Genomic DNA, 16758 nt, shown 5'->3' with positions numbered 1-16758 from the left:
CCTTCATTGGCTCCCATTCCCCCAGCGTATCCAGTTCAAACTACTAACACTGACCTACAAAGCCATCCATAACCTCTCTCCTCCGTACATCTCTGAACTAATCTCCTGATATATTCCCTCACGTAATCTCCGGTCCTCCCAAGACCTCCTTCTCTCCTCTACACTTATTCATTCCTCACGCAATCGCCTCCAAGATTTCTCCCGAATATCCCCCGTCCTATGGAATTCTGTGCCTCAACACGTCCAATTATCCACTACACTTGGATCCTTCAGACGGAACCTGAAAACCCATCTCTTCAAACAAGCTTACAGCCTGCCATGACCTTGCTTCCTGCCACCCCCAAAAACACCGGAGCTACTGCAACCCCCCAACCTACTGTCTGCTCCCCCATTCCTGTAGAATGTAAGCCCGCAAGGGCAGGGTCCTCTTCTCTCCGTACCGTTCTATCATTGTTAGTTTGTTTACTGTAAGTGAGATCTGTATTTGGTATGTAACCCCTCCTTATATACAGCGCCATGGAATCAATGGCACTATATAAATTAATATTATTATTATTATGTAATCCGGAACTACTTTTCAGGCACAGTGGAAAGCTCAGAAGGGAAGAAGGGACATATTATAGTGCAGATTTTGCTGGAATGGTTTGCCGGTGCCATGTCACATTGGCAGAGCCCCCTGAGGTGCTAGAACAGCAGAACCCTCCTTAAGTGACCCCGTTTTACAAACTACACCTTTCAATGAATTCATCTAAGATGGCAGTGATCATATTGGCACCACAAAAAGTGTGTCACCGAACCTTGAGCGGTGGAGAAAAAAGAATTTACCACAAATTGTTTTAACTGCAGATTTTACATTTTCACATGTGAGAATGAGGAAAAATGGCAACAAAATTTGTCGCACAATTTTTGCTGAATGTGGCAATACCCCATATGTGGCTGTACAGTACTGCTTAGCCATACGCCAAGACTCGGGAGGGAAGGAGCGCTATTTGACTCTTGGAGCATGGCTTTTTCAAGAATAGTTTTGCGGACAGAGCCCCTAAGTGCCAGGAAAATGAATTTCTTCCTCAAGTGACCCCAGTTTGGAAATTATACCCCTTTGGGAATTTATCTACAGGTGTAGTGATGATATTGACTTCATGTTTTTTTTTCCAAAAATAAGCAGCAGTGGATGTTGCTGAGTGAAAGTTACAAATCTCCAATTATTGTGCCCAGCTCGTGGTTCTGGAGATATGCCCCGTAAATTAGGCAGGCTCTTATCTCTACAGTACTGCCAAACATGTGGACGCTAACTGCGGTTTAGGCACACACTGTAGCTCAGAAAGGAGGAGGCATTTGGATTTGGAGTACAGATTTTGCTGGATTTCTTTTGGGGAGTGTGGTGCCATTTGCTTTTCCAGAGCCTTTGTACTACCAGTAACGTGGAAGCCCCCTACATTTCCATTGACAGATGATGGACCTGAGCGGGGACTTGCTTCAGTTCAATCCACAAAAAAACTTTTATTGGGAACATCTTTGGTTGGCAGAGTAAACAAATCAACAGCAGGTCAAGAATTGGTTTATATATTTTTTATGCTGTTCCTCGTGCAGTGTAAGTGATTAGACTATTTTATTCTTCTGGTTGGTGTGGTTGCAGCGATACCAGACTTATATTGTTTTATTATATTTGGCTACTAAATGCTTTTTTTTTTCTCTATTTTGAGAGCTATAATTTTTCTATATTCCTGCTGACAGTCATGTGTGGGGGGCTTGTGTGTTTTTTTTTTTTTTTTTTTTTTTTTTTTTTTGCGGGACAAGTTGATGTTTTTATTGGTACCATTTTCAGTCACATGACATTTTTTTATTGCATTCTATTCCGATTTTTGGGAGGAGGCGGAATGAACAAAAAACAAATTTAGGAATTGTCTTTTTGTTTTTTTTTATGCCGTTCCATATGTGGTAAAATTGATCAGGCAGCTTTATTATTCGGGTCAGTACGATTACAGCGATACCACATTTGTCATTATTTTTTAGTTTTAGTTTTTTTTTTACTTTTATTACTTTGCAATGCATTATACCAGTGATCAATGCATTACACCTGTCAATGTTATACTGACAAAATGCCTTTTAGATCACGCTCCTGGCATAGTCTAGTTGGCTACCGTAGCTAGCAGATCAGGAGGTCATTATTTGACCTCCTGCTTCTACGGCAACCATTGGGCCTCCTCGATCACATCACAGGGATGCCGATCGGGTGGGAGAGGGAGCCTCCTCTCTCTCGTAGCTTTCTAAATGCTGCGATCGCAGCATTAAGAGGGCTGTGACAATCAGAGCTTGGCTATCACTTAAGCCGAGCTCCCAGCGGCGATTGTTCGGGCACAGCTCCTATGCCTGCTCGATCGCCATGACGTACTGTTACGTCATATGTCGGCAAGTCACTGCTAAATATAACATACCGGCATGTCATATGTCGGGAAGGGATTAAGGTTAAGTTTCCAATAATGAGATTTTGGTGACAGTTTTTTTTTTTTTTTTTTTTGGGCAGTGAAAATGTGCAGCTTCAAAGCTTCATACAGATTTGTAGAAATGTCATGCCCCTCTAGAAAATCTGCAACATCAAAAACTCCCCAATTACTCATCTTGGAAATGTAGCCTAATTCCATTTATATTCTTTCAGGATTATCTCGTGGTCCCAGTCCTGTTGTTCTTGGGTCTCAGGAGTCTCTACCTGTAGCAGCTGCTTTCACAGAGTATGTCCATGCTGTTTTTGAAGAAAGTGGACTAGAGGGGTAAGATTGCAGGCATGCAGTTAGGATTTTCTTTTTTTTTTTCCTGTTAAAAATGTTGTTTTTTTTTATCTTGGAATTTCCTGGAATTATTCTGTTTTGCAGTTCGGGGGTACGTGTGTCAGGAGAGCTTACAATGTCCTTTCCAGGAGGCATTCTTCGTGTGTTTGGTGGATCCACTCAACCTCCTGTATTAAGCTTTCGGCTGATCCACACATCTGATGTTGAGCAATTCATTCCAAATCCTGATCTTCTGTATAGGTAAGGGGATGGTTACGTGTAATTTTATTTGATTTAGGCTGCTTTCATATTCTCAATCACAGCCTATGAAACTGCTAAGGATTTGGCAATCCAGTTAGGGCAAATTTGAGCAATATACAAGTCATTATCTCAGTAAATTAGAATAATTTACAAAAAACACCTGCAAAGGCTTCCTAAGCGTTTAAAAAGGTCCCTTAGTCTGTTTCAGTAGGCTCCACAATCATGGGGAAGACTGCTGACTTAACAGATGTCCAGAAGACAGTCATTGACACACTCCACAAGGAGGGTAAGCCACAAAAGGTCATTGCTAAAGAAGCTGGCTTTTCACAGAGTGCTGTATCCAAGCATATTAATGGAAAGTTGAGTGGAAGGAAAAAGTGTGGTAGAAAAAGGTGCACAAGCAACCGGGATAACCGCAGCCTTGAAAGGATTGTTAAGAAAAGGCCATTCAAAAATTTGTGGGAGATTCACAAGGAGTGGACTGCTGCTGGAGTCATTGCTTCAAGAACCACCACACACAGATGTATCCAGGACATGGGCTTCAAGTGTCGCATTTCTTGTGTCAAGCCACTCATGACCAACAGACAATGCCAGAAGCATCTTACCTGGGCCAAGGAGAAAAAGACCTGGACTGTTGCTCAGTGGTCCAAGGTGGTGTTTTCAGATGAAAGTATATTTTGCATTTCATTTGGAAATCAAGGTCCCAGAGTCTGGAGGAAGAGTGGAGAGGCCACAATCCAAGCTGCTTGAGGTCTAGTGTGAAGTTTCCACAATCACTGATGGTTTGGGGAGCCATGTCATCTGCTGGTGTAGGTCCACTGTGTTTTATCAAGACCAAAGTCAGCGCAGCCGTCTACCAGGAAATTTTAGAGCACTTCATGCTTCCCTCTGCCGACAAGCTTTTTGCAGATGGAAATTTCATTCTCCAGCATGACTTGGCACCTGTCCACACTGCCAAAAGTACCAATACCTGGTTTACAAACAACAGTATCACTGTGCTTGATTGGCCAGAAAACTCGCCTGACCTTAATCCCATAGAGAATCTATTATAGAGCATCTATGGGGTATTGTCAAGAGGAAGATGAGAGACACCAGACCCAACAATGCAGACGAGCTGAAGGCTGCTATCAAAGCAACCTGGGCTTCCATAACACCTCAGCAGTGCCACAGGCTGATCGCCTCCATGCCACGCCGCATTGATGCAGTAATTGATGCAAAAGGAGCCCCGACCAAGTATTGAGGGCATTTACTGAACATACATTTCAGTAGGCCAACATTTTGAATTTTAAAAACTTTTTTCAAGCTGGTGTTATAAAGTATTCTAATTTACTGAGATAATGACTTTTGTGTTTTTCTTTGGCTGTAAGCCATAATCATCAACATTAACAGAAATAAACACTTGAAATCACTCTGTAATGACTCTCTATATACGAGTTTCACTTTTTGTATTGAAGAATCGAAATACATTTTATGATATACAAGTGCTTCTCACTAAATTAAAATATCACTAGCTATTGAACCTGCTCTAGGCCTCGGTGGCGAGCATTTTTATTGGTTATATGCCCCCCCATATATATGCGATATCCGGCACTTTTTTATTGAAGACAAATGTGCAGTGTGTCTTCAACAAAATGGCGCCGGAGTACACACATGCGCATACCGCCATGTCCAGTCCATTTTGTTGAAGAAACACTGCAAATGTGTCTTCACTAAAATAGCGGTGGATATTGCACTATGCGCAGGTGTTGATTGCGACGCCACACTCCTCCCCTGGCCTCCAGCCCGAACACAGGGTCCACACTCCACTCCGGCAGGTATGTGCCTATGGCACCGGAGATCGCGGTATGTGTTCGGTGCCTACGCATACCGCGATCTCCTGCGCCACGCTCCTTTATCCCTGTCTGGGATGTGGTCTTCTGTCTGGGGCCAGACTGTGCAGGCACGTTGCGCTTGTGCAGTCTATAGAGGCTTCGGACAGAAGGACACATCCCTGATTATATTATATTATAGATTCCTTTTAACGATCAAGTAGAATTTTCCCTTTTACATTTTGCAAAGAGCAATGAAAGTCATTGAAGGCTATCTCAATGAAAAGGGTGTTTTGCCTTATGTGTTACATCATTTCTGCGTTAAAATTGCAACTTGGTGTCTATGGAGGGACAAAACTTTATTCTATCGGTTTTTATGAAAAAACAGAAGTAACTCCAAAACCTAGAACAATTGAGATTTTTTTTTCCCATTATATTTCTCTCTGCAAGTTGAATTCCTGATTTTGGTTTACAAATACTGATCATAATACTGTCAGATGAATAAGGCCAGGCCTATGGCTGATTGGTATTCACAATGTACACGTTAAAATATAAACCTTTAATGAAAATCCCAGTGTATCACTGTGAAGACAAGTTATCAGCCCACATTGTAGAGCAGGCTGATGGGAAAAGGAGCCAGTTTATATGTGGATGATGGGGAGTGTGCTCAATGGTGAACAACCGTAAAAGTATCCCACCATTCTTCTGTAGCCAAAATTGTGAAAAATCTTTTAGGCACCCTGAAGAACTGCCTATGCTCCTACTAATATATGCATCTACAAAGCTTAAAAACTTTCCTTTCTATACATTTAATTGATTTCACCTTTGCTTTGACTAAATCACCTAAACTTTTTCCATGCTGAATTTACCAGTGACTTGTCTCAGAGTGACCCTAACTGCAAAGACTTCTGGCTAAACATGCAGCGGCTGACTTGTCACCTGCAGAATATGGCAGAACAGCACACCGCTCCTTATTATAATGTTGTCCTACTCAAGTATCAGGTATTTTTTCTAATTCAGTCCTTTAATTTTTTTCTGTATTTTAAGTTGTTAATTGTTCTGTCAGTATCTTTTTTACATCTGGTTTAATAAGCTCTTACAAACAATTCTGATGGCAGTTTTCCTTCGATTTAAGGTTTTTAAGTCTGGCATTTCTGCTGCTCCTTTGCATCTTTCATCTGCCTGGAATTGCTGCCCCACATCCACAGAATTCAGCCTGGAGTATAAACATAACCTGCCGTCTTTATGTGACATGCACATCCTTCTTCCCCTTGATGAACCTTTATCCAACTTGCAATTTGATCCTCCAGCTCGCTGGTAAGAAAGTACCTTCATGCGTGGAACCTTTTTAACACAACTGATAGCGTATTGCACACTTGCATTATGTATCACTATGCAGTTTGAGTATTTGCACACAAGGTGATATGCGCAGCAGTGGGAGGAATGGGCAATTGCCCAGGGCCCGCATCCATAAAGGGGGTCCCCTGCTCCACATGCTCTCCATGAAGTGCACAGCGGATGTACAACATTACATACTGCTTATGGGGGACATTATTAAATGTTAAGGGGGAACTTATTGTTATAGGGGCACTTGAGGTAATGTGCCTTTCAAGGGAACACATTGGGGGCATTATTACTTTCTAGGGGGCAAAAAGTGGGCCCTGTTTTCTAGGGCACTTGCACAGGGCATTAAACATCTAGGGTTCAGTTGTACCATCTAGAGGGCACAAAGAAGGCCTTTTACTTTGTAATGGGCACTGTGGTGGGCATTATTTTGTGGGGCACCAAGAGGAGAATTGTTTTTGTGCCACACAGCAGGTACAGTAACAGGTACATCAGCAGGATGAGGAGTTTGTTTCTAAACAGATTCATGAAAGGACTTTTTTAAAAAGTTGCAAACCTTGGCACAACTCTACTCCAGTCCCCCTTTTGAGTGATACTTCAGGTCCTCCTTTGAGTACAGCAGTAATTTTTGGCGACATTTTGCAAGATAATGTGACTTTTCCCACTAAAAGTAACAAAATCCGGTAAAGACAGAAAAGACTATTTTGAGCATTAAGCAAAATTCATGAATCACATGTGCCATTTTGATGAATTTGGCTAAAAAACATCAACAAAAACCACAAGTCAAAAAAGAAAAGGGACAAAAAAATATGCAAATGATGAATTTAGAACTGTTTTTCCTTAAGATGATAGGCGAGGTGACATCGTGGAATGTGGCAGCTTTGTGTTTTTGAGGCCGAGTGTTAAGACCTTTTCTGGAGACCGCACCAGGCATGGTCACGCATTGATTATCTTTTGGTCCGCAAATGCCTATTGACCAGAGTTCTGGAATTGAGATACTAAATTTAGTAACCTCCGATTACTCACCATTGGGTTACAGCTACATGATTCTTACCTGAAGAGATCTGACTTTTTGTTATGGTGCTTTATCAATCACCCATGGCAACACGAGAGAGGGCATCCGCCCACCAAGGACCGGAAGCCTACAGGCATAAAAGGGCGGCACCTCTCTTACGCATTAGTTGGTTTCCTGTCCTTGACAGGTGAACTTCTGAAGACAGGCATACCTGAAGATAGTTCAGGCAGCGATGTTCCCTGCTTCAGCCTGTGCGGGGTCCCTGGAAGTGCCACAGTGGATCCAGGGGGACTTTCACATTTGTGTGCGGACGCAGGTGAGCGGTGTCCCAGGCGGGGATAGCTAGCTCTGGGTGGCTTGAAAGAAGAAGTCTACTGACACGTGAGTATACTGGCTGATTACTGTGCATGGACGCACCCGGATGATGCCGGCGGGTAGCTGGGGTGGACTGGGCATGACCCATTGACGCCGAGGTGGGCCCAGGTAACACAGGGGGTACCCTGGGGTCGCGGGGTGGGCCCTGGCGACATGGCTGCTGTGCTCCAGGGGCGCGCTTGGCAGATGCGACAGGATCCGATACGAACACTGGGAGAATAAAGCCACGACCTGCTGACCAAGAACTTCCGGGGGTACTGGTGCCTGGAGGGGCGGACACAACCCCAGCATTTAAAGGAGAGCTGGGGCAGGAGTCAGTGCTTCCTTGTACGGATCCCCTTCAGGAGAATGGATACCGAGCAGCAGCAACAGCTGGTTGGGAACCCCAGCAACCAGCAGAACGGCGTCTACCTCATGGCAGTACTGACAGCGGCCATGTCTGTAATAGACTGAGTTCTGCTGGCAATAGCTAGATTGAGGGAGGCCATTTCTTTGGCTTATTCAGCAAATGGCAAAGTGATTCCCGAAGGTCTGAAAGCTCACTCTACAAGGGCTTTGTCAAGCTCCTGTGCGGAGGGATCAGGCGTGTTGTTCCAAGAAATCTGTAAGGTGGCAACCGGTCTGCCCCCTTCCACTTTCTATAGACATTATAGATTGGATATTGGTTCCTCTTCCGACCTCATTTTTGGAAGAGGGGTGCTCCAGGATGTGGTCCCTCCCTGAAATCCTTACCTTCTCTGTAATTCTCTCATGGTGCCGTTATGGGTGATCAATAAAGTCTTAGTTACTTACCGGTAACGGGATTTTTCGAAACCCAGGGTTGCACCCTTATATTCCTGGGTGGGTGTGGGTGAGCACTTCTTCTGCTAATGAATAGTTCACGTTGTGTTTAAATTGTGGTGCATGCAATTTGTGTTTTACAATAACCTTTGTAGGTCCTCTCATGCTCTGTAATCCAACTGATGTGGGGAAAAGGGGCTGCCCTTTTATGCCTGTAGGTTTCTTTTCCTTAGTGGGCGGATCCCCTCTCTCGTGGTGCTGTCATGGCTTCCGAAAAATCCCATTACCGGAAAGCAACTAAGACTTTCCTGCCTTCATAACCAGGGTGAGAGATTTTTCTTAAAATATTTAATCACTGATGGTTAGAGTTTAGAGTAGTATGAGAGTCATGCCCCTTTTGTGGAAGACTGCTAAAGTGATTCTAAGGCTACGGTCAGATGACTGTAAATTTTCTCATCTGAGAGAATCTGGCCATTTATGCAAATGACCCTCTGATCAGAGTTTCATCTGAGTGTCAGCAACGTGTGATCCGATTCCCTCGGATGAGAGAATTGTAGCACTTTGAGGAGAAGATGGAAAACAAAATTTCTCCATTGTGTGAGTTTGCAGAAATCTGACTGCTCTGCTTTCAGATGTCATCCCGATGTTTTACACACACCCATAGACTTGAATGGGTGGGTGGCATCCGATTTCAAAGTGAAATTGTAGCATGCTACGATTTTTTTTACTGATAGATTCTGTCAGTGAGAAAAATCATGCATCGGCACTGCTGCATTGAATGGTATTGGTCCAAGTGCTATCCGATAAAAACTCGGATAGCACTCGTCCGATGTATACGGCGGTGTTGGCAAGCCCAAAGGGGGAATATGACTTCCATGTTAAATCTGCATAAAAAAACTGAACAAAAGATGTGTAAAGCAAGCAAAAAAACTAAGCTCCACTTACGGTACATTCTCTTCCTAATTTCTCAGATAGCTTTTGCTAGTTTCGGAGCATAGCCTGATTTCGATCTAGGCATTGCTAAAAAGTATCTTCTTTTTCATGCAGAACTACTTAGATTTAGAAAGAAAATAAGGGTACTGGTTGGCAAGACTGGCTAAACGTGCTTTCAAACCAATATATATTCTGACCCTTCGTGACACATGAGAAGGGATCCAGTCTGATCCTATCCTGATTAATTGTAATTTCTGTGATTTTTATGCTAACATTATACCCGCATTCGACAGTTGACTAACAGGAAGTATAGCAACTATTTTATCCTGTATGCAGCAGCCAGAGTAGAAAGTAATTGCACTGGTTGCTCATCCACTGCAGAGTACAATATAAACTTATAACACTTGCCCACAAAGCTAGAAAGAGTTTTGCACCACCCTACATCCCCTCCCTCATCTGTCTACCACCCTATCCGTGCTCTCCAATCTGCTAATGATCTGGCCCCAAAGACCAGCACAGGTACAAGCGCTAACCATGCAAACAACCGATAGCACATGTATGTGAAAACTGGATGAGTGAATAAGCCCTTAGTTTGTATATTGGCATGTTTCCTGGAGTACACACATTGTTGTTACTTTTACGTATGCATGTTTTATATAGTATGTAAATACAGTACAGACCAAGTTTGGACACCCCTTCTCATTTAAAGATTTTTCTGTATTTTCATGACTATGAAAATTGTATATTCACACTGAAGGCATCAAAACTATGAATTAACACATGTGGAATTATATACTTAACAAAAAAGTGTGAAACAACTGAAAATATGTCTTAATTATAGGTTCTTCAAAGTAGCCACCTTTTCCTTTGATGACTGCTTTGCACACTCTTGGCATTCTCTTGATGAGCTTCAAGAGGTAGTCATCGGAAATGGTTTTCACTTCACTGGTGTGCCCTGTCAGGTTTAATAAGTGGGATTTCTTGCCTTATAAATGGGGTTGGGACCATCAGTTGTGCTGTGCAGAAGTCTGGTGGATACACAGCTGATAGTCCTACTGAATAGAATGTTAGCTGCTTTTTTCGTGCCATAATAGAAATTCTAAGTAAAGAAAAACGAGTGGCCATCATTACTTTAAGGAATGAAGGTCAGTCAGTGCGAAAAATTGGGCAAACTTTCAAAGTGTCCCCAAGTGCAGTTGCAAAAACCATCAAGCGCTACAAAGAAACTGGCTCACATGAGGACCGCCCCAAAAAAAGGAAGACCAAGACTCACCTCTGCTTCTGAGGATAAGTTTATCCGAGTCACCAGCTTCAGAAATCGCAGGTTAACAGCAGCTCAGATTAGAGACCAGGTCAATGCCACACAGAGTTCTAGCAGCAGACACATCTCTACAACAACTGTTAAGAGGAGACTTTGTGCAGCAGGCCTTCATGGTAAAATAGCGGCTAGGAAACCACTGCTAAGGACAGGCAACAAGCAGAAGAGACTTGTTTGGGCTAAAGAACACAAGGAATGGACATTAGACCAGTGGAAATCTGTGCTTTGGTCTGATGAGTCCAAATTTGAGATCTTTGGTTCCAACCACCGTGTCTTTGTGCGACCGAGAAAAGGTGAACGGATGGACTCTACATGCCTGGTTCCCACCGTGAAGCATGGAGGAGGAGGTGTGATGGTGTGGGGGTGCTTTGCTGGTGACACTGTTGGGGATTTATTCAAAATTGAAGGCATACTGAACCAGCATGGCTACCACAGCATCTTGCAGCGGCATGCTATTCCATCCGGTTTGCGTTTAGTTGGACCATCATTTATTTTTCAACAGGACAATGACCCCAAACACACCTCCAGGCTGTGTAAGGACTATTTGACCAAGAAGGAGAGTGATGGGGTGCTACGCCAGATGACCTGGCCTCCACAGTCACCAGACTTGAACCCAATCGAAAGGGTTTGGGGTGAGCTGGACCGCAGAGTAAAGGCAAAAGGGCCAACAAGTGCTAAGCATCTCTGGGAACTCCTTCAAGATTGTTGGAAGACCATTTCCGATGACTACCTCTTGAAGCTCATCAAGAGAATGCCAAGAGTGTGCAAAGCAGTCATCAAAGCAAAAGGTGGCTACTTTGAAGAACCTAGAATATAAGACATATTTTCAGTTGTTTCACACTTTTTTGTTCAGTATATAATTCCACATGTGTTAATTCATAGTTTTGATGCCTTCAGTGTGAATGTACAATTTTCATAGTCATGAAAATACAGAAAAATCTTTAAATGAGAAGGTGTGTCCTAACTTTTGGTCTGTACTGTATGTGTAATAATGTAATTTATTTCTATAAGTTATAGTGCATATTATATACATTGTACAATTCCACGGCCCATCAAAGGGAACATGACAGCAGGATTTACCACCAGAAGGTACTCTGAGCTCTTTATTAGCCGGTATGATAACTAAATGCTGCTGTAGTATGTTTTTAAATCGTTTAAAGAGAACCAGTCAGTGTAAAAGAAAAAAAAAGTTGTTAATCTGCAGGTAATAGCGTTCTGGCACCATGCAGCAATGGCACTGAGAGCCCAGCTGCCATGAGTAAATGAACTTTATTCCTCCCGTCAGCCTTAGACTTTCAGTCACAGGGGTGGCGCCGACACGGTTTCAGTCCCCACTCTGTGTATAGTGAGCGGCAGCTGTAACTGCCATGGCAGTGGAGTCTGTAAGCCAAACCTCCAACTCAGAGGATTCCATTTCCATGACACCGACTCCGACTCCACAGCCTCACTACTGAGCATGTACATAAAGTGCAGCACAGATTCATCTCAACTAAAAGCCGAGACCCTTGGATCAGGAACAGAACAGACATTTAGAGGACATTTCATAACTTTCCCAAATTCATGAAAAAATTTACAGCACATCCTGCATTGTACTACTGTACCCAATATATTATATATTTTTAGAGTCGGTCCATTTTATACCGACTCAGACCCCACCAAAATGGACACAAACTCCACAGCCCTTGTAATCGTCCCGCACTTGCTGACAGTCGACCCGAATGATGAGTTAATAGTGTTTGTCTACATGACAGGTTTTCTTTAAGTTTAATGTTTGCATGCTTGTACCTGGACTAGTCCGGGACCGATTATTCCAACAGCATACTGGTATCTCACCCACAGCAGTGAGAAGAAGGACCTCTCCTCATTGCACATGTTGGGATGACAATTGCGCTGCTGTATGCAAGACATCAGCGCGGCATTGAACTTCTCTAATAAACATACCACCGCAGCGCTTAGTGATCATACTAGCTGATAAAGCGCTCCTGACACCTCTGGGGAAAAATTGTGCTGTTGGGTTTCTTTTAAGTATACATGCACACAAGTCAGATACACAGCAGGTTTTCTGTTCTAAAAATCCACAATGTATTACTGTAGCAGCATTCTGGATGATATTTTTACAAAGTCTCGTTACCCTGGACAATATTGCTAGCGGAAATGGACAAGCGCTGCAGATTTGACATTTGCAGCTTGTCAATTTATGCTGTGGAGGTTTTCGCACTGTTTTGATCCTTTTGCGCTGCAAAGGGTGAAATACACCTTAAATCAGCAGTAATTAACCTATAGAATCCTCTCAAATTAGTGCATATTTTACTACTTTGCAGATAAGTCCCATGAGGGCAAACCCTAAAGGAATATTCACATGTTGCATTTTTGCAGCAGTATTTTTGTGGAAAAAAATGCTGTGTTCTACGGTACCACATTTTCCCTCCCCGGTGTCATGTGACTCATTAGTGTTACAAGGTCTCAGGTGTGAATGGGGAGCAGCTGTGGTAAATTTGGTGTTATTGCTCTCATACTGATCACTGGAAGCTCAACATGGCATCTCATGGCAAAGAACTCTCTGAGGATCTGAAAAAAATAAATAATTGTTGCTCCACATAAAGATGGCGTAAGATATAGGAAGATTGCAAACACCCTGAAACTGAGCTGCAGCACGGTGGCCAAGATCATACAGCGGTTTAACAAGACAGGTTCCACTCAGAACAGGCCTCGCCATGGTCAACCAAAGCAGTTGAGTGCACGTGCTCAGCGCCATATCCAGAGGTTGTCTTTTCAAAATAGGCATATGAGTGCTGCCAGCGTTGCTGCAGAGGTTACATGGGTGTGTCAGCCTGTCAGTGCTCAGACCACACACCGCACACTGCATTAAATTGGTCTGCATGGCTGTTGTCCCAGAAAGAAGCCTCTTCTGAAGATGGTGCACAAGAAAGCCCACAAACAATTTGCTGAAGACAAGTAGACTAAGAAAATGGATTACTGGAACCATGTCTTGTGGTCTTATGAGACCAAGATAAACTTATATGGTTCAGATGGTGTCAAGTGTGTGTGTGGCATGAGTGGCAGCAACCAGGTGAGGAGTACAAAGATACGGGTCTTGCCTACAGTCAAGCATGGTGGTGGTAGCATCATGGTTTGGAGCTGCATGAGTGCTGCTGGCTGTGGGGAGCTACAGTTCATTGAAGGAACCATGAATGCCAACATGTACTGTGATATACTGAAGCAGAGCATGATCCCTCTCCCTTCAGAAACTGGGCCACAGGGCAGTATTCCAACATAACGACCCCAAACAGACCTCCAAGACGACCACTGTCTTGCTAAAGAAACGGAGTGTAAAGGTGCTGGACTGGCCAAGCAAGTCTCCAGACCTAAACCCTATTGAGCATCTGTGGGGCATCCTCAAATGGAAGGTGGAGGAGCACAAGGTCTCTAACATCCACTAGCTCCATGAGTTTGTCATGGAGGAAGAGGATTCCAGTGGCAACCTGTGAAGCTCCGGTGAACTCCATTCCCAAGAGTTAAGGCAGTGCTAGAAAATAATGGTGGTCACACAAAATATTGACAATTTGGGCACAATTTGGCCATTTTCACTTAAGGGTGTACTCACTCTTTACCAGCGATTTAGACATTAATGCTGTGTGTGAGTTATTTAGAGAGCACACCAAATGTACACTGTTATACAAGCTGTACACTGACTACTTTACATTGTATCAAAGTGTCATATCTTCAGTGTTGTCCCATGAAAAGATATAATAAAATATTTACAAAAAATGTGAGGGGTGTACTCACTTTTGTGATATACTGAATGTTGCATTGTTTATGCCAATATATGCGTCTTTGTATGGCATATCTGAAATTTGAACAAATGGTGAACAACCAACGCCTTTAAAGGGAATAGCATGAAAATATATAGATGTATTAATTATGAGCTCTTATGAATTGTTTTTTAGATTTTGTAGTTTTTCATATTTTCACAAATTCAAAAAGAAAAAAAATTCATATTTCTCATGAAAATCCTTTGCATTTTCAAGCAAAGCAATGGTAGTGTAACCTGCATAATGATAGCTGCTTCTATGGGAAGGATTTGCTCCCTCTTGTTTTCAGTCATGACTTCCTTACCTGGCTGAATACAATGTGAAGGGGGAAAGTTTAGTTTGACATCACAGTGCAACCACTGGCCCCCAACAGTGCAGCAGCTTTGTCCTTGTTCTAACACTGCCGTGGCCCTCTTCCTAGTGATGGCAAGTCTTCATTGCCCTGGATCTGTGCTATGAAAAGCTTCCTGCAACGCAGGTCCAGGCCGGAGCTGTGGGCCCATTGCAGTTTGTTGGGCTCCACAAATATGACCTCTTGCTCCTACCATTTTATGTAAAGGTTGTGATCTGCGCATGCATTGGAGATCAGGACACTGTCCTAACTCTTATGCCCTTTCAGTGCCGTGCAGTAATACAGGACACAGATTAAAATAGGCATGTCGGCCTGGGAGGAGGAAAAACTTGTAAAAAAAAAAAATACTTAATTTATGTGTTGCTCATAATAATAATAAACACATTGGGACCGATTCATTTAAGTGTTTATGCCAGAAAACTGGACTGAAACACTTTAAAAAGTCACAAGATTCTTGTGCACTTCGGAGTTGCCCAAAAACTTCGAGACATTTTTGACATTTTCACACTACAGGTAGCTCAGGCTAAATGAGCGGAGCTTGGGAAGAACCCAGAAATGTTACTTCAGTGCCCGACTGGCAAAGGGCATGCCACTGATCAAATACGGAGTATTTATTAAGTAGTGTGTGTTTGTTAATGAATTTAGCACCTCTTATTCCTGCACATTCATAATTAAGATATACACACAACCCATATCATACTAATGGACCTATAGCACCACAGTTGGGCACTGAGGTCCATTTAGAAAATCACTCCACTATATATTGTAGACCGGAGAAAAAAGGAGTATGTGATATAGAAAAAGCATACATTTTTATTGAAAAACTGACATGACATACAAATGTAGACAGGACAGTAATGGGGAAATTGTATACCCTGCACATTAAGGCTGTGTGCCCACGTTGCGGATTACAAGCGTTTTTGATGTGGATTTTCCGCAGCGTATACGCTTGTAAAACGCTTGTTTTTCCGCACCCCATGGTCCCCAATGAGAATACGCAAGTTCTATGCCCATGCTGCGGATTTTTCCGCAGCGTTTATGCTGCGTTCAAAAATCCGCAGCATGTTCATTAATTTTGCGTTTCCGCATGCGGAATTGCCTTATTCAATGCATGAAAAAACGGAAGGCAATTCCGCATGTCGAAAACGCGCGATAAACGCGTGCGGAATTCCGCATGCGTTTTTCCGGGAGAGGACATGCGGAAATGAAGCAGAAATTTTCTGCTTCATTTCCGCAACGTGGGCACACAGCCTCAGGGATTTATGTGTTAGCCTTAATAAAATGCCCAAAGGTGCATAAATGTAAGAGATAACACATAAATCCCTGAGGGTATGTGCACACGATGCAGAAATGAAGCAGAAAATTTCTGCATCTCCCTGGCAGAAAAAACGCATGCAGATTGTGCATGCGTTTTTCCTGCGGAATACATGCGGATTCACATGCGTTTCCGCATGTGAATTGACAAGCGCTTTCCAGGCGATTTTAGAATCACCTGGAAAGTGCTTGACAACTAGGTCACACTATATAAATCCATGCAAACAGCATGGATTTATATAGTGTGACCCGAGAGAGTGTATATACTTACCTCCGATGGCCCGCGCTGTCCTGCTCAATCCATTCTCCCTCGCCGGCAACTTTGAATTGAAAGACCTGCCGACGTCAGCGTCGCGTGACCCGTCACATGACTCTGACGTCAGCGCAGGTCCTTCAACTCACTGCAAAGTGCCGGGAACCAAGCAGGAGCGCAGCACGGGCCGACAGAAGGTAAGTATACATTTATTTTTTATTTTATTCTTGTTTTTACAGCTTTTTTAATGGTACCTGGGTGTGGATGAGACTCTCCTCTCCTCCACACCCGGGTACCATCCACACATTAGAACGCGCCAATAGCGCAAGTACAAATGCAGTCTTGCGGAATTGGCACGTTCTAATGCAAGTCAATGGTGGCGAAAACGCCGCGTTTGCGCAAAATTAATTGACATGCTGCGGATTTTT

The 16758-nt window shown here is 43.2% G+C and overlaps 1 protein-coding gene across 12 annotated transcripts in view; it reads left to right on the top strand.

Moving 5' to 3' along the window:
• FCHO1 (FCH and mu domain containing endocytic adaptor 1) overlaps nucleotides 1–16758 on the top strand; it is a 103050-nt gene that overhangs the window by 72842 nt on the left and 13450 nt on the right. For all 12 annotated transcript variants that reach the window (XM_073660222.1, XM_073660395.1, XM_073660434.1 and 9 more), the window contains 4 exons: nucleotides 2657–2768; nucleotides 2871–3026; nucleotides 5707–5836; nucleotides 5970–6151. In XM_073660222.1, the coding sequence (XP_073516323.1) occupies nucleotides 2657–2768; nucleotides 2871–3026; nucleotides 5707–5836; nucleotides 5970–6151 (580 nt within the window). The remainder of the gene's footprint in view (nucleotides 1–2656; nucleotides 2769–2870; nucleotides 3027–5706; nucleotides 5837–5969; nucleotides 6152–16758) is intronic.

The sequence above is a fragment of the Phyllobates terribilis genome, unplaced genomic scaffold (genome assembly GCF_046119375.1).
Source record: "Phyllobates terribilis strain yellow unplaced genomic scaffold, ASM4611937v1 Scaffold_1__5_contigs__length_1240528914, whole genome shotgun sequence".
NCBI lineage: Eukaryota > Metazoa > Chordata > Amphibia > Anura > Dendrobatidae > Phyllobates > Phyllobates terribilis.
Note: the sequence above shows the minus strand (reverse complement) of the source record. Positions and strands in the feature narration are given on the sequence as shown.